The sequence below is a fragment of the Pollicipes pollicipes genome, unplaced genomic scaffold (assembly GCF_011947565.3).
Source record: "Pollicipes pollicipes isolate AB1234 unplaced genomic scaffold, Ppol_2.1 Scaffold_1911;HRSCAF=2240_pilon_pilon_pilon, whole genome shotgun sequence".
In the NCBI taxonomy this organism is placed as follows: domain Eukaryota; kingdom Metazoa; phylum Arthropoda; class Thecostraca; order Pollicipedomorpha; family Pollicipedidae; genus Pollicipes; species Pollicipes pollicipes.
The window spans coordinates 25,987-51,196 of record NW_023596015.1 but is presented as its reverse complement, the minus strand read 5'-3'; the positions used below and the strand labels follow the sequence as shown (position 1 = coordinate 51,196).

General features: G+C 55.2%; 1 protein-coding gene across 1 annotated transcript; it reads right to left on the bottom strand.

Moving 5' to 3' along the window:
- On the bottom strand, positions 1-17,641 carry LOC119096188 (eukaryotic translation initiation factor 4 gamma 3; the record flags this gene model as incomplete). The annotated part of the gene is given in 8 exon segments (XM_037218983.1): positions 1-140; positions 2,068-2,303; positions 2,516-2,684; positions 2,725-3,141; positions 3,901-4,034; positions 16,497-16,668; positions 16,931-17,039; positions 17,637-17,641. Coding segments are annotated over 8 exon segments (1,382 nt in total), but the record flags the coding sequence as incomplete, so codon positions are not given.
- Positions 17,642-25,210: the final 7,569 nt, after the last annotated feature.

The following is a 25,210-nucleotide window of genomic DNA, read 5'->3' as shown; positions in this document are numbered from 1 at the left end:
GCCTTCCAGGCGTTCTCCGTCTCGCGCAGCTTGACGTCGCGGTTGAGGCTGATTTCGATGCGGCGCGGTCCAGGCCCGGGGCCGGCCTGCTGCTGCATCTCGCGCCGGCCCTGCTGCGAGCCGCGTCCGCCGCGGTAGCCCTGTCGCAGGGGGCGCCACCGTCCGTCAGCCGAGCGCCCGCGCCACCCGCCGACACACGACACTCCACTGGCGGCTGTGGCCGACGGCCATCACGTGAAGCCGCCGCCGCCGCCGCCTCGTGAAGGGGTGGTTCATCGACACACACACCGCGTTCAACTCGCAGAACTTGCCAACTGCCGATGCCCCAATTTTAGTCACCATTTGTGAACTTCAAAGATAATCTGAAATATCGCAGCACGACAATGAGCAATGAGTGAGCGTGCTACGCCCACATACCTAAAGAAAATAATCACCCACAAAGTACACCATCTCAAATAGCGGCGTGGGGCATACTTGCCATGAACGACTTAATTTCACGTACATCTTTCGTTCAGGAATTACTTATAACACGAAATCTGAAGGAAATTTAGTCTACTCAATGTTCCCAAGGCACGATTTCTAAATCCGCGGGCTCGTGGTTCACCTGTATGAAACTAACGATATGCCTTATTTGGCGCGGGACGAGCAAGGCGGCGCCAGAAGGCTGCTACATCAAATAGAAGCTACCCGCTCCTAATCGACTGGAAATGGACATCTCTGAAAGCCATCCAAACAACCTTATCGTGAGTCACGCCCGTCTGCCATGGATGTTCCGCATGCGGGCTTTCCACGGTGTGGCTCGCATGGACGTGCCGTTTTTTCAAAGACGTGGCGCCCATGTCCCAACTATTCGACAGCACTACTTGAAAATGGGCTGGCGACGGACGCCAGTGCGCCCGGCGATTTCAGCCACGAAGTAAATGTATCAGCACTTATAATGTATCCATGTGCCCAGAATATTCCGGAAATGCGCCCATATCTTGGGCAAGTGTTGTGCAGTTATTTGGACACATCTCTACCGTGTTTAGCGTCACATCACCTGCTTTAGTCCACAGATTCTTTAAAGATGTAGACCAACCCTCCTTTGACTGGGTGGACTTCTGGGATTAGAGCTCACGCCAGGCACTGCCTGTTGCGTGAGCCCTGATCGCTACCAGCTGACCGTGAAATTTCAGGTCAACGGTAGAAACTGGTGGCGAAAGCTTAACGTGCCTCAATGTTCAGCAGCGTCGCTCCTGCCCTCTGACGTCACCTGACCTTCGGCGCGGCCGCTACCATCGGCCATCCCAGTCAAGGACAAATACAGTCCAGCCAGTCGAGCACACGAAGCGTCTCGAACCCCCCCCCCCCCCCCCCCCCGCCACGGGTGGGTGCATCGGAAGGTAGGCGCCCTGGCCAGCTGAGCAGTCGGGACGGACTGAGTTTCTGCGGAGGACTAGGTTTCTGCGGATCGGACTGGAATGAGTAGTCTTCGATTCACGAACGGCGTAGCCGCTTAAATTACATATTCGTTTCGTGCCGTTTTTCGCGGTCATAAGTTAACGTTTGCCACATCAATGGATGCAAACGTATAATTTTTCCACAATGATGCTATGACACATTTTAGTGATGATGCAATACTAGGGAGAAACGAGGCCTGATTACACAGCTGGCAAATTAATGCCTCAAAAACATCACGGGGCAAGAATTTTGACAGCGAATATTCACAGCTCCTCTGGATGTTACTTTAATCAAACTGGCTTTCTCCAAATCACGTCTCAAACATAACCATAGCATTTCACAAGACAGCAAGAGTCTGAAGGGGCAAAACCCAGTAAGCCTATAGTCATCAGCGAAGAACTGCAACCGCGTGGCGGTTACCGTGGCTCAGATGAGGAAAAGGCCTTTATCGCCGGACCAAGACAAGATGGGTAGCTCCTTGACAATTTCCCATGGCCCCAGTTGAACTCGTCCGGCCTTCAGTGTCTGCCCCGATGAGGCCAGACACCGCCCGGCCGTGGAGTCGGTTCGGCGCCGCGCTCGGGTCGGCACCGGCCCGGCCGCCCCACGCCCCGTGTCGCTGCCCACCTTGTTCGGCAGCGGCTTGAAGCCGGGCGCGTAGTCCTGCATGCCGGTGGTCGGGCCCATGCTGCGCGACTTGATGGCGGCGAAGGCGCGCGCGTCACCCGCAGGCCGCTCCTTACGCACGATCGACGGCAGGTCGGGCAGCTGGTCGGGCCGCTGCCGCGACAGCGGGTGCACCTGCAGCTTGAGCAGCTCGTCCCGGTCGTACTGCATCTTGTGGCCGATAAGCAGCGACTCCTCTGCCGAGAGCGGACAGTGCACACGCCGTCAGACGACCGGTGGCGGCGCAGACGGCTGCGCCGCGCTCGCACGCCCGAGTCTCGACAACGGAGCATCGACCCCGACATTACCCGGTCGCAGACGATCAGTCACACACACGTGTCAGTCATAAGAACGGTCTGCGCGCACCTGTCGCCGCCGCCGGCCGCTTCGCGCCGACCGAGTGACTCACCTTTCATCCGTTCGACCTCCAGCTGCCATTTGGTCTTCTGGGGCGTGGCCGGCGCCTCCTCCTCGCCCGCTGTGCCGTTCACAACCGGCGTCTCGCCGTCCACGATCTCGCCCTCCTCCAGCTCTTGCTCCTGGCCTCCCTCCTGCTTCTGCTTCTGCTCCTGTTCCGGCTGCGCAGTCGACTGCAGCGTGGTCCCGGTGAGCGTCGACTGCGGCTTCGGGCTCGGTGGGCGTCGACTCCGGCTTCGGCTCGGTGGGCGTCGACTGTGACTTGACCTCGGTGGGCGTCGACTGCGGCTTAGGCTCGGTGGAAGTCGACTGCGGCTTGATCTCGGCGGGCATCGACTGCGACTTGGGCTCGGTGGGCGTCGGCTGCGGCTTGGGCTCGGTGGGCGTCGACTGCGGCTTAGGCTCGGCGAGCGTCACCTGCGTCTTGACCTCGGTGGGCACCGACTGTGGCTTGGTTTCGACAGGCGGCGTCGGTTCGTCGGCGTCGGCGCCTGTCCGCTTGGGCGCTACCTCCGCCGCCGTGGGCTCGGCGGCCGGCGGCGGAGTCGGGATCGGCGTAGACGCTGGGACTGATGTCGGAGACGCTCCCACGGGCGCCGGCCCTTCGGCCGACTGAGCCTTCCAGACGGGGGCGGGAGCGGAGGCCGGAGCGGCGACCGGGGTGGGAGCGGGGGTGGATGTGGGGGCTGCAGCGAGAGCGGCAGTCGTCGCTGCTGTCGGAGTCGCGACCTCCGGGGTCACCTTCGTGGTGGGAGCCGGCACCGTGGCTTGCGGTGCAGCGGGCGGCTTTGTCGCAGGAGCCTCGGCCGCAGAAGCCTGCTTGGGAGCCGGCGCAACCGGCGGCGATACCGACTTCGGAACAGGAACCGCAGTTTCAGGAGTCGGTTTGGTTACAGGCGCCACAGTCCCAGGGGGCTCTTTCTGAGTACGGGCAGGAGCCGCCGGCGTCTGCTTGGATGAAGCAGAGGGCAGGGCCTCGTGTGCTGACTTCGGTGGGGCTGGGGTCGACGTAGCAGGGGCTGATTTTGCAGCGGGAGCCGCGGCTTCAGGCGCCTGCTTGGGAGCCGGGGGAGCGGTTTCAGCCTGCTTCGGGGCAGTCACCGGCTCGGGAGCCGACTTCACGGGAGCCGACACCACCGGGGCCTGTTTCGGGGCGGGGACCGCTGGGGCAGCAGCTGGCTTCGCAGCGGGAGTTTCTTTCGGAGCGGGTGACGGCGGCGCCGGCGTCTGCTTCGGGGCGGGAGTCGCAGGCGCAGGGGCAGTCTTGGCGGGAGGAGGGGCAGTCTTGGCGGGAGGAGGCGCAGCCGCGGCCGGCGCTGGCTTGGCAGCCGGCGGAGACGGCGCAGTGGTTGGTTTGGCGGCAGCTGCCGGCGGCACCGGGGGACGCTCCACCACCGGCTTACTGTCTACAAAGGCGTCCATGTCTCCTCCACCCTCCTTTCCCTCGGCGCGCCGATTAAGCTCGCGCATCTTCTGCTTTGTCTTGGTCTTCTTCTGTGAGCTTTGGCGACCTGAAACAGAAACGACCGGTCAGCATGCCCAGTCCGCGGGGCCAACAGCAGCAGCCAGCCGCGAACAAGCGGTTGCCCGATCCCACGGACCGGCGCCTGTGCCGCTCCGACCGCAGACAGCTGGCCGGGTATTTCCGCCCCGGACCATGCGATTCACATCCAACATCAATAAAACCGGCCTGGCCGGTCGGCGACCGTGGCGCGGGAGCAGCCGCCAGCGCCCGCCGACCAGCCACCACTCGCGGCGGCGGCGGCGGCGGCGGCCGCGTGACACGACGCAGAGCCGGCTGTCGAGGTGCAAACTGTGCCCGCCGCCGCCCACGTGGCCCGGCAGCCGGTCGCCGCGTGACGCGCATTGGCAACTGGCTTTCGCTCGGCCGGCGCCTCTGCATTCCAGAGTGGCGATAGCGCCAGCCGGGTGCCGCTCGACGAGCCTGTCGTGGCGCCCCGCCCGGCTGTAAATGGTCAGGCGGAGACGGCCGGCGCTGACTCGGCCACCGGCCGGCGTCGGCGGCGCCACGTCGGCGCGGCACGCACCCTAACCGGGCCCACCCACCCACGCAGATGCCGGCGCGCAGACGAGAGAAAAACACCAGACGCCTGGAGCGGTGAACCAGAGCCTCGCGGCAGGCGGCGAGACGGGCCCGCCAGTGCGGTGGGCGCGCCGCGCACCACGCGACAGACCGAGCGCCCGGGTCACCAGTAGTTCATTACGGACCGCCAGCGCCGGGTGACAGCTGTTAGCCGCACATGTGCCACTCAGCTACGGACAGACACCCGTCCCGCCACACCCAGCGCCACACCCAACCGGGCATTTTCGGAAACGGCAGGCCACCCGGCGTCAATGGATTGCATCAGCGACTCGATGATGAGCCGATGTCGTACAGTGGGGACCACGTGGAACGCTGACGTTACGTAACACCGCCAGGCCGCGCAGGAGGAGCAGCACAGCTGAAGGGCAGAAGCACAAGTGCACCGAGCGCGGGAAGACAATTCAAAACGAGCCTGAACTAATATGAAAAAGACTCAGAGAAGCAGTACAATTGTAGCCCATTCGTTTTTAGTGCTAGCTTCATCCCGGGAGAGATCGCGACTCACGCGATATTGGCGCAGTTTACTGAGACTTTCTAAACGCAAAGGAGTGACTGACGCGGTCCCTCCTCCCCCTCCCTCCAGCCCCGCCCCCCCCCCCCCCCGAGTGAAGGGAGCGGCTGCAGGTGATCAAGCGGCACTAGTCAGCCGCCTGCCACGTCAGCCCGCCACCGCCGTCGCTGCCTGGAGGCCCCGGCAGTGGCCAGTCACCGCAGCCGGCGGCCCGGGCGCCGAACAGTTATTGCTGCACTGTGAGCGAACCGCCGCCGCTGTGCGCCGACAGCCGTCGGTGGCGGTGTGCGGGGGCCGACGGGCCACGTCCGGACCGGCCGTCAGTCGGGCCGGGAGGTCACAGCCGTCACGTCAGCTGGAGACAGGCCGACAGCGCGACCGTTGCCACCCGGCGACGCCCGGCCGCCGCCGCCGCCGGCTCAGTTCCCGCGGCCCCGGCTGGGCCCAGACACGGGTCAGCTGGCGGCCGGCCGCTCCTCCGCCGGCGGCGCGGCCGGGCCTGGTGTCGCGCATCCGGCCGGGCGGGGCAACGAAAGCTTCGCCGGCCGGCCCGCCGGCGCCGGTAGAAAGCGGACCGGCCCGGTCACCTCACCCGGAATCGCCGGCGTCTCTCCAGCATCGCCGCCCGGTAAAAATAGCCGCGCGGACGGGCTCGCCGGCCAACTATTTCTGGCGACGGCCGGCGCCGACCGCTCGCCAACTGCACAACAGGCTCGGAGGGGCCAGCGCCGCCGCCGCGGCAACCCGTCCGTCGCTCGGCCCGGCGGTATTTATCGATCGGGTCCTCTCCCGAAAACAGGTCGCGCCGTCTGGCCTCAAGGCCGTGGGAGCAGCTGTCCGTCCGCACCGCCCACGCAGTGGCCGGGGTCGCGCGGCACGCGGCCCGCCGGCCGACCGGGCGGCGCACTCGTCCCCCTCCCCCCCGCTCAGCCAGGACCGGCCAGCGCCCGCGCCTCCAGCGCTGTGTACCAGCACCGGCCGCATTCCAGCTGGGTCCAGCGCCCAGCGGCGCCGCAGCACTTACGGTTCTGGCCGCCGCGCCCGCGCGCCTGCCGCTCGCGCGACAGGCTGCGGGACGAGGGCACGCCATTGGCGCGGTCACCGCCGCCGCGAGCGCTCTCCATGTCGACCGGTACACTGGGCCACGCTCACTGGTCGGCACATTGCGCGCACACCGCCGCGACCATGTTGGCCGAGCCACTGACGACCGGGCCGAGAGGCAGCGCTGTTCGCCGGCCGGCCGCCAGGCGGCAGCACCGCGCCGGCCCCGATCACGTGACCGCGCCCGGCCGGCGACCTTGTGGCGGCGGCGGCGGCGGCGAAAACGTCTGAGCAGCCCCGCCAGACGTCGCCCGCCACCCCTCAGGACCCACGTGCCACCGGCGCATTCTTGCATGCATCGGGCCGGCGAACGGGTCGGGCGGAACAATGGCGGTCAGTGGGCACCGGCGGAGGAGAGCCGACCGCTATGTGGAGACGACACGACCGTGGATGAGCGGCACAGATCGCTCCTTCCATCTTTTACCCTCGCCGGTACAGTGGGGCCACCACACATGTGCCTGCGCCGTGAACGATCGCGATTACGTCCGCTAAACGGCTCACGAGCTTTGTAGCAAATCAAATTGATACCAAATATTTGCCAGTCAAGTGAATTTTTTACAAAGCCAGGTCCGGTGCCGCAGGACGACAAACTCAACTGCACTGAACGGTGGACGTCCTGTTCCGAACTCGTCAAGCGGGAGCAGCTGAGTTAAAATAAAGAATAACTAAGAGACAAAAGGAATACTTTCTAGCGGCATTCGATGATCACGAAAAGAATCGCGCGATCTTCTCCACAAGGCTCTTGCGACTCTACGCATTTGAACTTATACGCATTCTCTACGAGCGCAAGCGTCTGCACCTAAGGGCACCACCAGGGACACCACATCGAGAGAAGCGGTCGGCCATTATCGACCGCGTCACTATCGCCGAAACCCTACACCTGCTACCCTCTCCCGGGCGAGGAACCAGCATGACTGGTATCCGGTGGCCGGGTGGCCGGTGTCCGTTGTCCGGCGACCATGACATGGCCCGCAGCTTAACGCAAAGCGCGCTGCCCCCGGCCGGTCCCCACCAGGGCCGGACCCGACCCCAACGGAGCGCGGAGCGCGGCGCGCCGCCGCCGACCGATCCTCCCTCAACCCCTCCCGCTTCCCAGAACCGTCCCGACCCCACCGGAGCGCGCCGCCGCCGGCCGGTACCCATCAGGGCCGGGCCCGACCCCACCGGAGCGCGGCTAGGGCCGGGCCCGACCCCACCGGAGCGTGCCGCCGCCGGTCGGTACCCACCAGGGCCGGGCCCGACCCCACCGGAGCGCGGCGCCGCCGGACGTGGCGACAGTCGGGAGCTCCAGCCTGAGCGTCTAAGTCGAGCGCTGTTACTCTCAGCTGCATACGATGCGACCCACCGATGCGTGTGACCTGCTACTCCTCAGAACAACTGTCGACAGCGTGTTGAACGTATTGTGTTGTAATGACAACAAACCGTTCCCGATGTAGTCATTCCTCAATATTCCACACCGGTCACTTGACCTTACACTGCACTTTATCCATGTATACCATGGCGAAGAGGCTACCGGCAGCACCGATTAAGTTTCAGTTGTATGTTACAATGATGAAGCTGGGACTGTTTCATTCTTCAACAAATCCCTTTCTTTAACCTCGGTCCTCATTCTGGCGCCTTGAAATCGTCGACAGCTAACCTCCAATGCGCTTGCTGTAAGCTATATGCCGTTTGCAGCTGTGGGTACTCCGGTGTTCCATCGATGATCCGTACGCCCCTTAACGATAGTATGCTTTTACCAAGGAGCTGCTGAAACTCCACTAATCAGTGACCGCAGTCCCCACCAGTCCGGGGTGGCAGCTATCAAACGCGTTCTGTTGTGTGACATAGCGATGCCGCGTGCAGAGCCCAGTGCCATACAACCTCATCAATCGGTAGCAAGACGCACAGCCCTCGTTCTCATGCCCCCTGTGTATCCGTGCCTTTCCCATTACGCACTGTGCTATTGGATAAGGTGATGGAATATCACACAAACCTACAGCGTACACATCTCATCGGTTTTCCTTTTACCATTGCCTACACAAAAGACAAAAATGCCTTCCGACCCCACGCAGAGCATCCCAACATCGCCTAAGACGCACGACTGCGCAGCTTCATGCGGGGGTGCCGTTGGCGCTCACCACCTCCAGCAGTTCATTCATACTCGACCCGCAGTGGTCGGATGCAACACATATTCCCGCCTGGGCTTGTGTACACGCCCGCGCCGCCGACGAGCTCCCCCAGCTGGCTAAGACCAAGCAGGCCGTCGAGCCTTGACATGTCACGACACAAGCGCGGCGAGGCAGGAGCACGGCTGCGCTGCCACTCCGGTTTCCACCCCTACGCGGCCCGAACCGAGCCCCAGCGGCGCGGCAGCTCCACCAGCCGGTATGCCTCCCAGCACGGCCCGGGGAGTAAGCGGCCGACAGCAGCAATGCCTTGGTACACGCTCCCCGGTCACCAGCTGACTCCAACAGCGTGCAGCCTCAAACGATCTCTCTTGGTGGCGCCGCAGTGCCCCAGCAGCGAAAAAAAACGCGGCCGCCCTCTGGTTTCGTTCCCACCAGATATCAGCGCGGTGTTGAGGGCAGCCAGTCTTCCGACCGTCAACGAAGTTAAAAGCACATGGTGATGTGACATAAAACTGTCATTGATGTTCCGAGGAAAACGACGCAATTTGGGTCATACAGGTGTGCTGAGGAGGGTACTGAGTAGGGCGTGTGGTATGCGAAGTCTGCGTTTAAACAAAAAAAAAATCGAGAAGTCGATGCCCAGCCTTTTGTTTTGGGCAGCTGGCAATAGACATCCCTTTGGAGATACTAAAGATCAACCCGTTTTTACAACCCCACAGAGCTCTCACCTTTTAGGACAGCAGGCGGTTATCCGGCGGAACCAGAAGTCACGGTCGGCATGGATTGGAGTAAAACGGTGTAATGATCGAGATGTTTTAATGTCTCGAGTCACCATTATTCTCAGAAAACGTCGTCCCCAAACCTGCATTTCGGCGAGCAGCGTCGGTCAGAACACACGAAGTTTCCCAAACCCAATCTGAAAGACAGTTTGACAAATAGCCCGAACTCCTTCCACGCCATACAGACCTAGCTGACCCGTCCAGAAGCAACACCGAGTCGTTTGCAAAGTCTGAGAGATTCTTATAAGCCGTTGGTTGCGTCAACTCTAACCCCTCCGAACAAAAGAATTAAATTGCTAGAATCCTGACTGTAACATTGAAAAGATAGCCTGACGACAGATTTCCACGACGTATGCAGTATTCGGGGCAAACTTGAGTCGCCTGCGTGTCCATCTTGGGATAACCAGTGACACGGAGTCCCACGACACCGAGTCAGACGCTGCCTGCACATCGGCTGACTCAAGTTAGCCTTTTAGCTCTGCGAACTGATGCTCTATCCCTATATATCCCTATATCCCTGTTATCCCTGTATCTGAATATCCCTGTTCAATTTTCACTACGATATCCCGGTACCACTTTCAAAAAATTAAGCAGTTATGGCGTTATTGAGCCGTTTGAGCTGGATGGTAGTGCTTCAGTGAGCTACGCGTTAGTCCAGTATAACGTGATCGGCGCTGCATTAATAAAGCCAGCGCCCAGGTTACGCGCCCGCGTGTTTTTTCACCTGCGAAGTGTTTTCATAGCGGGACCCCCGCCATTTAATTCAAAATATCCAGATTTTCAGAGGTGGATCTTAACCATAGCGTTTCTTAGTCAGACTGGGGCGCCGCTGAAGAATTGAGAAAATCAACCGCAAAATTAATTCGAAAAACGTGACATTGGGATAAAATATCTTCTGGTCTGGAACATGACACTAAATCGATGACCGCTCCAGAGATCATCTGGCCGTTGAACAATGAGCCAAGACAAAGTGTCGAAACGGAGCCGGCAAAGCTTGCACACATACTGTGAGCGAGTTTTCCCCACATGTGGACGAGTCCACAACAGCCGACCCAATCCTAGGGCAATGACCAGCTTTTCGACAGCTGTCATGGCGCAGCCTCCGCCTGCGCGGTTCTGACAAGATCAGATGACGCGGCGCTTCGCACCCTGCGAGATCGGCCGGGAGCGACCCTCCCTGACGCGGGACCCGCCGCTGGGTGCGCCGGCAGCCCTCCGTCGCTGGTCAGCACTGCTGCGCTCTGGGTAGTTCCGCTGCCCGAGGAGTGCCCCAGCATCACGCTGACGGTCCTAATGGGCCCTGCCGCCTGCAGGCTTGCAGGCGCAACGTACCGCTCCGGCGACAGGTTTGGCGATTCCCAATGAAAATGTCGCCGCGCTGGAATCATCGATACGGATGACGAGCGATGTGCCGCTGCGGCCGTAAAAGGCACGCAAAACACGCAGCCCAGTAAGCTGGGGTGCATCTGCACGAGCGTCCTCCAGGGGGATCACGCACGCGGCTCCAGAAAGCCGACCGCATCCAGACGGCTACCTGGCGGAGCGGAGGGATCGAGAACGCTGGATCCCGGACGTCCACCAGCTGAAGTAGGGCGCCACGGTTCGGGGCAGAGAAGTGACGCGGCGGAAGTGGGCCACGGGACATCCCGACTCGCCCATCCATATCTGAATGGCCTTTTCCGGGAAGTCACGACTGTTCGGGGCCGTCGCTCACTGGGAGAAGGCATTGCCTCTACCGTCCAGCAGTGACTTGGAGGTAAATCAGATAGCCAGACTGGTAACACAACTAGACATTGGCGCGGAAATGACACATTCACTGGACGTCTCGCAAGGCAGTATAGAAGCCTCCTATTGATATCGGACCTCGGTCCGCTTTCGCAATGAAACCGCAAGCAAGAGGCCAAGCCAAGCAGAGCACCGTGCCTGCTGGAGGGCATCCGGCAGCATGCGACCGTCGTGACACGCGGAACACGATCTGGCGGCTAGCCACACATGTGCATGACTGCGGACCGCCGCAGCGGAGTGGCAGCAGGCAACACAGCTCACTGCATGCAAATTAATTCGACTAGTGGGGCCCGGTCGCGAGCCCCGCAAATTGGAATGCCAGCCTACGGGCTCGAAAACGAACCGCAAAACCAGGACAGCACGGCAGCCGACCGCGTCCGGTAGGCCACAGCGCACCCCTCCGGGGATCAGCGGCAGCAGCCCAGCCGCCCGTAGGGTGACGGCTCTCGCCGCGTCACTCCACAACGCCCAGCGATAACGCCCGGGGCAGACGCCAAATGCTGCGACGAGAGCTACTGGCGTCTGAACTAACAAGTCAGCGCAGTCATTTGCCTTGGGATAGTGCGCGTGCACTGCAGCTGCGAGGGCTTCGTGTCTGCCGTCTCATATGTTGGCGAACTCCGGTGTGTGTGCGTGCGTGCCACTGGTTTTGGCCCGCGACCCGAACTCCGCAAGCGGATGCAAGTCAACGCTGGGATACCTCTTGAAGATCAATGTCAGGACGTTTGTTTTAAACACAGGCATTTACCATGGGACAGCCTCCTGGCCAGGAGCGTCACCTCATGTGATTTCGGGATGGAGAGGGGGCTGCGCCAGTGTTGAGCCATTCCCTCCAATACCCATCTAAGCCCCCACAATAAGTATGGGCAAAAAGGCAATATTGAACCGAAGAATTGAAGGAGAGCTCTGTCCACTATTAGAACAGCACGTACCTAACACGTAATAATTTGCACCACGTTCCTTCTGTATCAAATAGTATCCTAAAGCTACCTAACGTCTTTGTCACGCTCACTTTTCATATGACAGGCCAGTCTGCACATGTTTGACAAGTTTTGCACATGATAACACCTGGATTGGGATAAAGAACAATGGCCTACAATATCTGACAGCTATCAAAAGCACTAGCTGGCCAAGAAAATTAGCTCAGGTTTCCCGCAACAGTGGCAAAGGCATGAATCACAGAATCATAGCGGTGGCGGCATTCTCCCGCTAATGTAATGGTAAAACGCGATCAGCGACGGCAGGCAGCCATCCGTGATTCCGCATCCGTCAAACCGTAACAGAAAACGTTGCTCGAGGTCGGTCCCCTGGTGGTCCAGCATGAGCGACAGCACAGCCTGCTGCATGTAGCCAATTGTCCGATCTTTTGCCCACGGTGATGTGCCCATTTTGGAACCGACGAACAATTTTTTGTTTTAACATCGGAAATGTGCATTCAAGTGGCCGAAATTCGTGGAGAAATCTGGTTTGGGGATGGGCTAGATCAACCTGCTGAGCCAAGCCTCCTTTCACTCCTCATCCAAGCAGGCGACACTCGTGCCCCTGGCGCTGGTTTGGATGACGTCATGGCGTTGATTTCCTCTGAACGTATCGGTGTACATTCCACAAAATCACCCAGGACGACCCCCGACTCGTCACGTCGCTGAACGCTTGTTCTGGGATCTGATCCATACACGGCGTCCTGGGATGTCCAGAGGCAGCACAGACCCCACACCCGGGACCAGTCACACGCCAGCTGCGCACTAATCCCTACCCAAAGCGAGTCTTCGCCGGCCATCCTGTTCGCGGATTATACTTATTATTAATTAATTTAAATGCGTTGTTCCGAGACCATTGGCCATCTCCCCACTGGCCACAGCTGCATGGATTCATTTCATTCAGCAGAGCTATGCAGGAACTGCTGAATGACCACGACCTGGACTGGTGGCAGCGGAATTTCGCCTTTCCCTGAACCAGTCGTTCATGTACGAACTGTCGCACTCACATAAATCACGTGGCACGTGGCACGTGGCCCAGTGCTGCTTGTCATCCGTGCCAAGTTACAACATCCTTGAGCACTGCACGGCTGACCTAAATCCACATGAGCCCATAGTTTGACATTCGACCTTGGGCGGAGACAGCATCCCCATGACGAAAATCATGCTTCGAGAATTGGCTCATCACCCAGCATTCACAGCTACATCTGCAACGCGAGGAACGGACGTTCCAGAGCAGTGCTCCAAACACCCTTACTGGCCTTCCCACCAACTTGTGGAAGAAGCCCTGACAGCCCGAATGAACTGGAAGCATTCATCCCTAAAGTGGCCATGTCGCTGAGGTGGAGGCTGGCCACGCTAAGCCCCGGCGTCCACACAGGCGGTGGCTGTGGGTCCGCGGGGCCGGACCGCGCGCGGCTCCGGCACGGACCGGCAACAGAGCGCGGCCGCCTGACCCATCATGTGCAGAAGCGCTACTGTGATGCCCGACGCACCCGCCAGGGCAGCTCGAGATCATATGCGATCTAAACGCTAATCAACGAGCTGTCTTTCCCACGTTCTCCGCAGATGGGGGCATTCGTCTATTCATGAATGAGAGGTGGCAGTTCACTCGCCCCTTGATCCTGCCCCGCGTGCCTGGGGTAGGCTGCATGCGCCAGCCATGAGTGGGCGGAAGTGCCTCCTGGTGGTGGCCCATTGCGGCCCGAGCAACGAGCACGAACGCACGCACGCACGCACGCACGCACGCGCACGCGCACGCGCACGCGCACGCGCACACGCGCACGCGCACACGCACACACACACCGCAGAGGGGGCTCCTGAGTGGGAATAGCCTCCGCGGATGGGTCCTCAGGTGCATATAGCTTGCCCTACCGTTATCCATCACCCACACCCCAGAACCTTGAAATTGCCTTGACTCGCCGAAACAGCTCTTATCCAACTAACCAATATAGCTGACAGGCCCTTCCAAATCTTGGATTTAAATAGTGGTTCCAACCACTCCGGACGTGCCGGATATGCTCCGAAGCAAGGCCGCTTTTGTGATCGCTTCGCCCCACGATGCGGGTTCGTTCAGCACCGTAGGACGGCCCTGACATCGCTCATGGCTCTCCACACCATCCCACGGCAAGTCAGACGCCATCCGCCGGCATATGCGACCAGTAAGGCATCTGGGACGTGTTTCGAGAGCATGTGGCACTACCGCCCCTTGCTCCGACTGGCGGAACTATTGAGTGATCCTCGCGTCATCTGAAGGTGGCTTTGTATCACCACTTAAAACCGTGTGTGGCCTTTGACGGTCTAAGATTGAGGAAGTGCAGCATCCCCCGCCGTGCGGAGCAGGGGGCAATTTTGTCTCAAATCCTCGCAAACGCGTCCATGCTCCCACCCTTGGAGCACCTGGACATAAGAACACGGAGCTGAACTGCTTGGCTGCCACGCTCCTATTATGTTATGCCGAACACTTACTGCTAAACTCCATTCTCCACACACAACAGGCATGTGGTTTCTTACATACATAGCTGAGGAATTGTAGTGAAATAGAGGCTTGATTTAACTGATTTAACTGATGCACAGCGAACGGAAACCAAGTCACTGTCACGTACAAGTCACCAAGCCACTGTCCGTGGTATTGGAGTTTGGAACAACGCAGCTGGCATAGAATGCTTTTTGGAAACTATATGGTCTCCAGCTCGCCGAGGCCCCCATTCTGAGCGCTTCAGTGTAGTACTGAGCGGCGATGTGGGCGCCACCAGCGGGTAAAACGTGCTAACAGAGCCCTCTACTGCCCGCCCCCCGCCGAAATGCCGAGCACTGCAGCGACAGTTCTGATCAACCCCTGATAATACCGCAATCGGTTTTATTCAAATTTGTTTCTTTTTTACCATTTTACGGTGATGACGTCTGAAGTCAAACGCGTGTATTCGTCAACGTACCTCGCTTTGACATACGCTACTTGCAATGGATTAACAAGCTTATTCATTACGCGTTTTCACCACGCCAAAACAGCCCGAGACATGATTGTGAATTCAACACTGAGCAGTGCGACTGGGACCCATGCCTTACGCCACTACGGGCTTGACGGTTTTCGGTACCACTCCAATGATATAATATATAACTCAATGATACTCTGGCTGCTTGACCCGCACATTCTGGATGCTTGGGAGGCATTCTTTTGTTGCGTATTGTTTTTTTGTTGTTGGGGGGGGGGGGGGCGGGGCAATGGCTGCAATAACACTCGATACAAAACAGGTCCACTAGTAGCAGAAATTGGGCGGGGTTTTCCAGCGTTTGACTGTCCATTCATATAACGCACAAAAATGGGCATGTTTCCAACCCCCACCAACCCACAAAAAATCACATCCAGATTAGGCCAGGGCGACTTTTCAAGAAGCTGTACTCGCTTAACGCGGCCTTAAATGAAACCAGTGATATAGCAAGACACCCCGGCTGACGTTCCCAGTAGGAACGCTAGCAGGGAAGTTGCAGATAGTTAGGTGCACGTACATTTTGAATGCACCAGCAGTCCTTTTTTACCCTCTAATAAGTTCTGACATGAGCGTGTTGACAACTACCCCCCCCCCCCCTTAGAAAAAAATTCAGTTTTACGCGTCATGGGTCATACCCACAACATTGTGCAAGGTACATGTCGTTGATGGTTAAGTTATGTTATATGCTGTTGTTGACGCTTTCAATTGTTTTTTTTTAGTTTTGCAGATCGGATCTATGAAACTCGTGTTCCGATCTAGGGAACTATCAATGATCTAGAGGGTAAAATCAGACATCACATAAAAAGGCACAAGATAACGTGAGATTTTAAGTGCATTTGCGAGGAACAATATGCATATAGATGATTAAGCATTAAAACAGGAGAAGGAAAAGATAGATGTGACGTGTCGGCTACATGTCCTTATCGAAAAGAATATTCGGCGACACGATATTCGTTTCGATAATGGCATGTAACAAATATCACATCTATATCTCCATTCTTCTGTATTTTTTTACGAGGGAATAAGGTTAATACTGTCTCAAAAAAGTACAAAATTCAACTGCATCATATGAGCGCTCTCATCATAATGCTGACAAGGTGAGTATATAGTATTTTCACACATTTGGTGGGTTCTAATACCTGCATAAACAGCCCTTTCATTTTAGGTTATGTGGGATTAAAAGTCAGCAAGAAGCAATCAAGCATGGCAGAACGAAAAGTGAGCAGTCGGACTATGTTGAAACCAAGGCAGCTAACAACGTTCCACTGTGTGTCTGTTAATTTCGTTCCAAACGTCCATTTCGTCAACTTTAAATGATAATTGATCACGATAATATTCCTGTTGACTGGTGTGCAGGTTAAAATCCGGTTGTTTCGCTCACACGGATGAGGCTGCAGGGGCGAGTGGCGCACGCAGCGGCCGCGAATGTCCCCAGCATGCACCCCGCCAGAAACACGAGACCACTTCGGCACGCCACCGCAGCCGGCGGATCCCGGCAGATCAACGCGACCGTGCGATACCAAGTCCAGATGTGCTGGGGCGGGCGGCGGCCGCAGCACCGACCCACCTTCATCCTCGTGCTGCTGCTCGGGCGGCGGCGGCGGCGGCGGCGGCGGGCCGGCGCCCGGCGGCGATGTGACGGCGCCGTTCAGCTGGTCGGCGGAGGTGGGCGGCGGCGCGCCCTCGGCTGGCGTCACCACCGTCTCGGATGTGGTCCGCGAGCGCGGCGCGCCAGACGTCGCCGCCTGCGCCACCATCTTCGCGAACTCAGCCGCCACACCTGTGGTGCCCTGGCGAGCAGACGGCCAGCCGTCAGCGCCCGCCGCCCCGGCCGTCCGAAGACGCGTGGCAGGGCGTCAAGTCCGGCCAGCGCGAGCACCCCTCAATCAACAGCTTCAATGGCGGAGCATTGCAAAAACAAACCGGACGGTCGCACCACCGCGTATCAGACACGTGCGACCCACAAATTATATTCCTGCTGAGCGCGCATACCCGCGGCTCCAACGTCGCCACCAGAGGGTGCCTCATCGCACGAGACAGGGCCGCACCTACCCCTTGCGTGGCGGAGGCCTCCTTGTCGGCGCCGCCGGCCGGGGCCGGCTCCTCCCGCGACGTGGACACCTCCTTGCCCGTGTCCGGGTTGATGATGGCTATCCGCCGGCTGCCGCGCGACGGAGGCGCGGCCGGCGCGGCCGGCGCCGCTGGCTGCGGCAGCGGCAGCGGCACCTGGCGCTGCGCGTGCTGCTGAGACACGCCGTAGTGCATCGACGGGCCCTGCGGCTGCCACACCGGCTGCGGGTACACGTGGCCTGCCGCGGCCAGAGCCGCCGCGTCACAGGTGGCTGTGCGACGCCAAGGCGGCGGTCGGCCGCCGCGCCACCCCAACATCCACACAACTGCACGAGCGCTCCGTCTCCCGCGGCCTAGCCTGGCACGGACGTACGCGATGAAACTAACTACATGGAACACTGGCCACTTGTGGAACAGCGAAATAATCGACACAGGTTGAAGAGCGGCGTTCAGGTGCAACCCAGTGCTAAGCAATGTAGGTTTTTGTGCAAAAACTTTATCCACAGGAGCTGAACAAATAACATTCAGCCATCTGTCTGAATCTGGTTCTCCCACATGTCTCCGCAGATAGTCCTTGACAGCATGATCACATCTAAACATTTCATTTTCAGGAGAATAGCACCTTGCATGCATATAAAAGAGACAGTGTCACTTCAATTTCCATGGCAATGATAGTTTACCACCATACCTCATGGTTGGTTAAGCCCACTTGTAATTTGGGATACATCCCAAAACTTAAGATTTGAAATTGATTGTTTTACAAAACACATTATTGAGCTGGCTATAAGCATTACAATTTCTGATACTGATTTCAACTGGGAACACAACCACAGCTAAGAGCATGTTTTGGCCCAAGGGCATATGCTTTAAGGCTATGCACTTATGGCATACTTCAACTCAGTACACATGTCTATTTGGAGTGCATCTCTGTGCTCGGGGAGTACCCACTAACACTGCATGCACTTAATGACCATAAATTGAGCATGGCACTGAAATTGGCTGATAAGTATTTCCTCTGGTTCACAAATTGTGTGATTGTGAGAAGTACTCAGTAGCTGGGATTGAACATATTTGTCAGCTTGATTTGGGACAACACAAAAAACAAGAACAAATATGCATGCACACATGCGCGCGCACACGTATGCATGCATGCACGCACACACCCATATACACAACATATGAATGCATGGTGGCCAGAGCATGCAGCATCACTATGAGGACAAAGGAAAAATTTGGGCATGCAGCTAAGGTTTCAAATTTTGTCTCCCACAATCAGACACAAGGTTGAAAAGAGCTTTTCTATTGTAAACAAATCTGAGGAAAGGAAATATAGCACTTTGTCTATGGCACAGAAGCCTAAAAGAACCAAAGTGCATGCTGCTCGGATCGTGTATGCAATTAGATATCAACTTGCTTGCCATGAAAAATGACCAGACAGGCGCATGCTACTACTGAGAAAATTAGCAGCATTTAGACCAATACACAATGACCCTGCAAAATAAACAACCTGTCCCCATAATAAATTGTTACACACTTTTTGACATCTGCAGCCATGGCAAAACCATATCCAACTGATTGTTGAGGATCCCAGGATTCTCCTATACATGTCACTTTGCTGACATGACAGCATCCAATTGACCTTACTTGGCACACAATTTGTGGTCATATACAAGTATTTTGATAGGTTGGTGGGTGATTCCTTGCCAAGCATTGGAAACAAAGGCCAAGGAAATAGCCATTTTACAAGGTGTCAAGAACCTTTCCTAAATACCATTGCATGCTATGCATGGAGCATATCATTCAAGAGAAACTCCACATGACTTTTTTCTGATTCTAAAACAAGTTTCAAAACCTATCATGTCAAATGTCAAAAAGCTTGCATCCTTTTACCATCATGACCAATGGTAATTCAAGTACTCACTTGAGATAAACCTGACCTTGACATGACGAGTTTTGAAGTGCAAAACCCCTCAAAATGGCAACAGCTTTCCAACATTATCTTACTTCTCATGGAAGGTAACAACAGCTCCCCAACACTATCCTCCTTCTCATGCGTCAAGTCCCCTCCTCAAGTCTCTAGGCCACTTGGGACCCTATCAGCCACAAACCCAGGCCAGAGGCATTCACCACCTGGTTGGGTATGGGCTACATTGGCAAAAACTGGTGTATATTTAGGAGTCCAACACTCTGAGCAGCATGAACATGTAATCAAACATGAGCCTCCACATACTGGAGCAGCCATGTTTGTTTTGTAAATCATAGCACACCTGTGCAAAGCATTCCATATCTTCTGTATATGAATAGATTATCATTATTCATCAGCCAGGGCATAATTTGTTCATTGATATGCTACAATATTTGTTTGCATCTTTATTTATCACTTCTAACAATATGTTAAGGCTCTGTCCAGTTGTGTCCAACCTTAGGGCTGCATGCTGCTTTGGTTATTGTCTGTTAAGATAATGCATGACAAGAAGTAAAGATCAGCTGTCTGCTTTGCTGCAGAGGTTTTAGGTTATGTCAACTGCTATGGTCACCTCATCTGATTGATCTGCTTGGGATATTCAAGTATGTTACCTTGTCATTTACTTTCCCAATGTCATGCAATCGCCAGTTTCAGCTCATGCCTGGGGGTGCATGCTGACTGGTTGAAAATGTAGCTGAGCTGTGACTGGGGGCCTGACATGCACATTGTCTATACCAGGCCCAAATTATCCCTAGAATGAACATTAAAGGCTCATAATCCATCAAATGATCAGTTACCACTGGACACATATTAGGTCATGTCAGGTGATGTACATCAAATGGAACTCTGTGAAAGGAATTCTGTGACATGCTCATACATACCTGACATGAAACAGAAAAAATATGTTGTCAAACCATGGTCCAGACTTAACCCTTAAGCCCTGCAGTTGGAAGGAACCTGATTAAAAATGATTGAATACATACCAAACATTACGTTAATTATTCCCAGATCCACAACAATCAAGCATACTTTGAGAACTCATTTTCCACAACCATCATGAAGAACTTGAAATACTGACATGAAAAGACATGAAACAACCAAATGCAATGCTGGCAATTCAACTACATGAATTTTACAACAAATCTGAAAAGCATTTCTTAAATAATTGCTGCACATTCTTAGATCAAAATGCCTCCCATGTGGGTGCCCATTGGATGTGTGACTGAATATTTAATTAACTGACATAAGAAAACATTGTGAATGTTCATCAATTCCAAAAGTTAGCCAAATTTCAAAAGTTAGCCAATTTCTTTTCAAAAGTTAGCCAAACTTCTACCTTAAGTCAACCATCCTATTTTTGATATAATTTTACACCTAACCCAAAAATTGATGCCACACACCCAGGAAGAACAAGTACACTTCTGCTAAACCAAATCAACTATCATGAGACATGTCTCATTCATAGAACACTGATAAGACCAGTGCCTCTACACATGATTATCACATCATATCAACCAGTGGTGATACTGTCACTTGGAGGTCAGGATACCCAGCCAGCCCAGGCTGTTAAAAAACATTATCCAATGCCCTGGATATCCAGAAATATAAAGGTACTGAGCCTGTGACATGTATAGGCAGAACACAATGTATGTTTTATTAAAGGGAGTGTTCTACATTTGAAAACATTGAAGCAAGCATCATTTATGATGGAAGGGGTTTACTTAAATTATTGGTACACTTTGTCAAAGACTGCTCAACATAGCACAGCTTCTCTATTTAATAAATGTGATCCCCAATGAAAGTTTTAGCTTGTCACCATATGCTGGACAATATTGAGAACTAATTAACAGCTGTTCTATCTGGAAATTGTGCTCAACTCCAGACCAGATGTGAACAACTCCTCAATGCCAGACATGAACAACCCAACAACACCAACCAAATTAAAAAACTCATCAATTGTATTTCCATTGGCCTCAATCACTGCATAGTCAGTGGAATGCCAGGAACTGAAAGACATCTTCCTGGGAATACAGGATGACCTTGAAATGGTATGCATTAACAGTCTTACACATCTTTGCTGGCATAAAGTTCAGAAAATGGGCAGGTTTAGGATACCCATATGCATGTAGTTCACAGCACAACTCTGATACGATGCTGGATATGAATATGGGGGAACATGTAACTCTTACGGTTTGGCAGCCAGTCTCCACATGGCAGCTGCAAAACCAGCTACCCCTTGTGATACTTTTCCCTGATACATTTTAGAATATGATGAGGCAACCATAGCCTCCACACATGTAATTTAAAACAGAAGTGATATATAATCTACAAGAAAGTAAAATCCTTTGCACATTCATGCCACTGGCTACACATTATAGGACAGCATGTTCAGGGCATAGATGTTGATATCTGGATTACTGCTCCAAAGCAAAAATAAAAATGAAACACATAGAAAGTAACCACATCAAACAATCAAGGAATTACTCACTCTGTGCTTGTGTTGGCAATGGATATGCACCCATCTGGTACTGCATTTGAACAAAACGTTGGTTCTGCATCACCGCCGATGGCTGAAACACAGAACAGGATACTTCAGCAATCAATGTCGGCAGCGCAGCACTAATCACAATATTCGACCCCCTCAACTTATTCGGGCAAACGTCCGGACATTGAATCGCAGAGCACAAGGTCGAAGAAAGCTGCCGGCGACGGGCGCCATTACACCACATACGCCGCGGCGCATCAAACTTACGTCTGCACGCACCATTCTTGCCATCACATCGTATGGATTCTGTTCATTGTATGGCTGATACATGCCGATGCAAATATATCAAAACCTTAAATCCCGCGAGCTTCCAACCAGCACCAAGCATATGGTGCCACGCCGCCAGGTTCGCCGCAACCACGTGCTGTCGTCACTGCGGAGCCCGACCAATCACGAAGGAGACTGCGACCAAATCCGCGGGGGCTATGGCTTTGGATCACGGCGGCCATAATGGCCGACGAGCAATAACACCATCATGCGAAACCAAAATAAATACGGATATTTTATTAGTAAAGTAAAAAGACAAAATGGCATGTTTTGAGCACCAGTGTCAGAATAATTTCGTAACATGTGAAGCAAAAGTCTCGGGTTTAAGCAGTGCAAAACGGCCAGAAGTACAAAAATAACCCGTAGGTGGCAGGGCAGTCGCCCACGGAATCCTGGCGGGGGTGGTCTCAATCGGCGCGGGCGGCGTGGAACTGCGGTGTTGACGAGGCGGTTGCGTTGCGGGCGGTGGGCCGCTCATGAAAAAACGATTGCGGTTGCCGTTTTGGTTGTGAGACGCAGCGCAATAGGCGGCTGCCTGCGTTTATGCGACTATCGCGGGCGGTGCTGTCTCGCAAAACTGGTGGGGGATAGATAGGGGCTGTGCTTGGGGATCCCTAGCGCCAAATACAGATTTCTGTTCGGATTTGGAAGCATTTCGTGGAACTGAAGGATGGGCACCCATTTGTGTTTTGCTTTTATTTGGGAGCTATGTGAGAAAACAGAAAGGAAATTATGGAATGCATCACACATGTGATTTTCTTGCAGGAAGCCTTGTGACTGGCATGTTTTTCAAGCTTTGCACGGAAGCGTTGTCCTAGGCTGGGAGATCAGAAGGGCTCGCTGTTTGGGTGTACTTAGTTGCAAGCCCGAGGGGGGAGAGGTTTAAAAGAGGGGGCAGTCGGCCCGTACCCCACCCTACAGACGGGCAAAGCTGGGCGATGCGTACACATTTCTGGATTTTGAAGTATCGCCAACTTTGGGCTATAATAATTTTGTTTTAGAGCAAGGTAACGGAACCAAAATCCCATGGTTGAAAATGCGGACCCCTTTTAGATCACTCCACCGCCCATGCCGTGATTGGCGCCTCCCGAGGCGGCGTTCTGGATCCGTCCTCGGAGGGGTGAGGCGGGGGGGGGGGGGGAGGGGGCTCAGCTGTAAGTTCGGGAGCTCAGTCATATGTTGAGGAGGCTCGAGCCTCATCTGGATGCGTACTGAACGTGCGGTCATTAGCACTTGTGCCATCTGTAATCGGTCGCTTTCGCCAATTAGCCAAGAACCGACGCGCGGACGATCCGGATAATCTCAGCTTCCGCACACAAGCCTCCAGTGGATGAGGAACATTCAGCACAAGGGGTGGCGGGGGCTGCACTCTGGCTGCCATGCCTCGACCGCGCTCGCCAGGTGGCCACGCTGGGTCCTGGGGACGGTGCAGCTGCGCGCCGCTGCATGTGCCGTGCACAGCTGCACACCTGGCGTCCATGGGAGAGGGGGTGGGGTGATGCGGACGTCGAATACGGCACTCCCAATCTCGGCAATCTAGGCATGTTGGGTCGGCCAGCCTCAGGAACAATACAATCGTCCTGCCGTAATCCCACGAAGGAGGAAATTAAGCATCGACCCCTTGACCCTACGAAAAATTCAACAAATTTGGACCGCACTGCCAGGTCTTTTTTGTGCGGTGGGGTTGTTTATACATGCATGCTTTTGCGTGCTTTTTTAACCCTTATCACTTCCTGTTGTTTTTTAACATCTTGTTTTATCTCTCAGACTAATGATGCGCAATGGCCACGTATGCATGTGGAATGTCAGCTGATGTTAAATACAAAAACTCGTTTCGTATGGATCGTATATAAGATAGGTTCTTATTGCGGTGAAACAAGACAGAACAGGGATCATTGAATGCAAATGGAAATGGCAAGGGGCTCTTCATGCTTCTTAAGTACGATGGACCGACATCGTGTTCCTCATGACGGAGCGCACCTTCGGCTACGTTCAAACCCTCTCGGTCTTTAATGATACTCTGCGTTGCAATCTCGTGCACAATTCCAGCGAATGACGTCCACGTTCCCACTGCATTTGGAGTTTGTCAGCTTTTTCCGTCCGTCAAATCGCAACGTGCAAGAAATTAGGCTGCCTATGTGTATCTGTGCGGACACCATGGGACAAGTTGGGCAAATGGCTGGTTGAGATGCATTCGTTCCTTGCCTGTTGATAGGTGGGGCGGTCAGGCGGAAAAACAGGTAGAGCGGAGTTATGCTAATACGGTTCTACGCAACATCAACAATCCACTAGATGATAAGTGAACTCCAGTTTCGATTCCCACTCAATATGCTTCACCCTGCGACTAGTGGTAATGTAGAAGACGCTTCAATAGTGAATGTTTTCGAGTTCAAGTAGCATTACATCCATCAACTTCTCCCTCCCCCTCCCCCCCCCCCCCACACACAAATAAAGTGTCTAGGAAACAAATACTACGATATACTGCTAGAATGCATCAGCCCGTAGCCAAAATTGCATTATGATCCACTGTAAGCTGCAAGGAAGGGTCCTGGGCCGGTCAGGCCCGAGCGCATGACCCCTGGTTTACATATGCGGTGGCGATGCCGGCCGCGCCTACGAGACCGCGGTGCGATATCAACTGCACCTGCGAGACCGCGGTGCGGTAGTCTGCACCTCCGAGACCGCGGTGCGATAGTCTGCACCTACGAGACCGCGGTGCGATAGTCTGCACCTACGAGACCGCGGCGCGATAGTCTGCACCTACGAGACCGCGGTGCGATAGTCTGCACCTACGAGACCGCGGTGCGATAGTCTGCACCTACGAGACCGCGGTGCGATAGTCTGCACCTACGAGACCGCGGTGCGATAGTCTGCACCTGCGAGACCGCGGTGCGATAGTCTGCACCTACGAGACCGCGGTGCGATAGTCTGCACCTACGAGACCGCACACCGTCGCCCACAAGTTGAAGAATTCATGGGGCATCGTGCAGAAAACCGCACCCTTGTACACCACGGCAGTTTGACCCCCTCTAGATAAGAACGCCACTTAGATCAGAGCTCTTTTGGTGCTAGGTTCATCGAAATCGACACCATAGAATTCAATCCACAGCTCTCCGAAATGCATGCATTCAAGACGCGGAGCCCGTATTGGCTGGTGGGAACACTACGCCGTCCAGCAGTGACGTCGCAAATTAATCCTCGGTGTGTGGGGAGGGGGCAAGAATGGAATAAACCGTACGGAAGGACTGAGACGAGGTACTAGTATGTTACGCATGGCATCATTGTTCGAACTAATGTAATCGTCTGGTGTATTAGCATGTACGATACGTCTACGTACATCTACATCGTCTATGTATGTACATCAGTGTGGTCTCTGGCCGTCGCCAGGTGTTATGGAGTCCTTAGAAAAACCAGATAATACCTGGATTTGTCATGTACGCGTGGCAACCCGAAATTTTCTGCTTGGAAGTGCTGGGATTCGAAC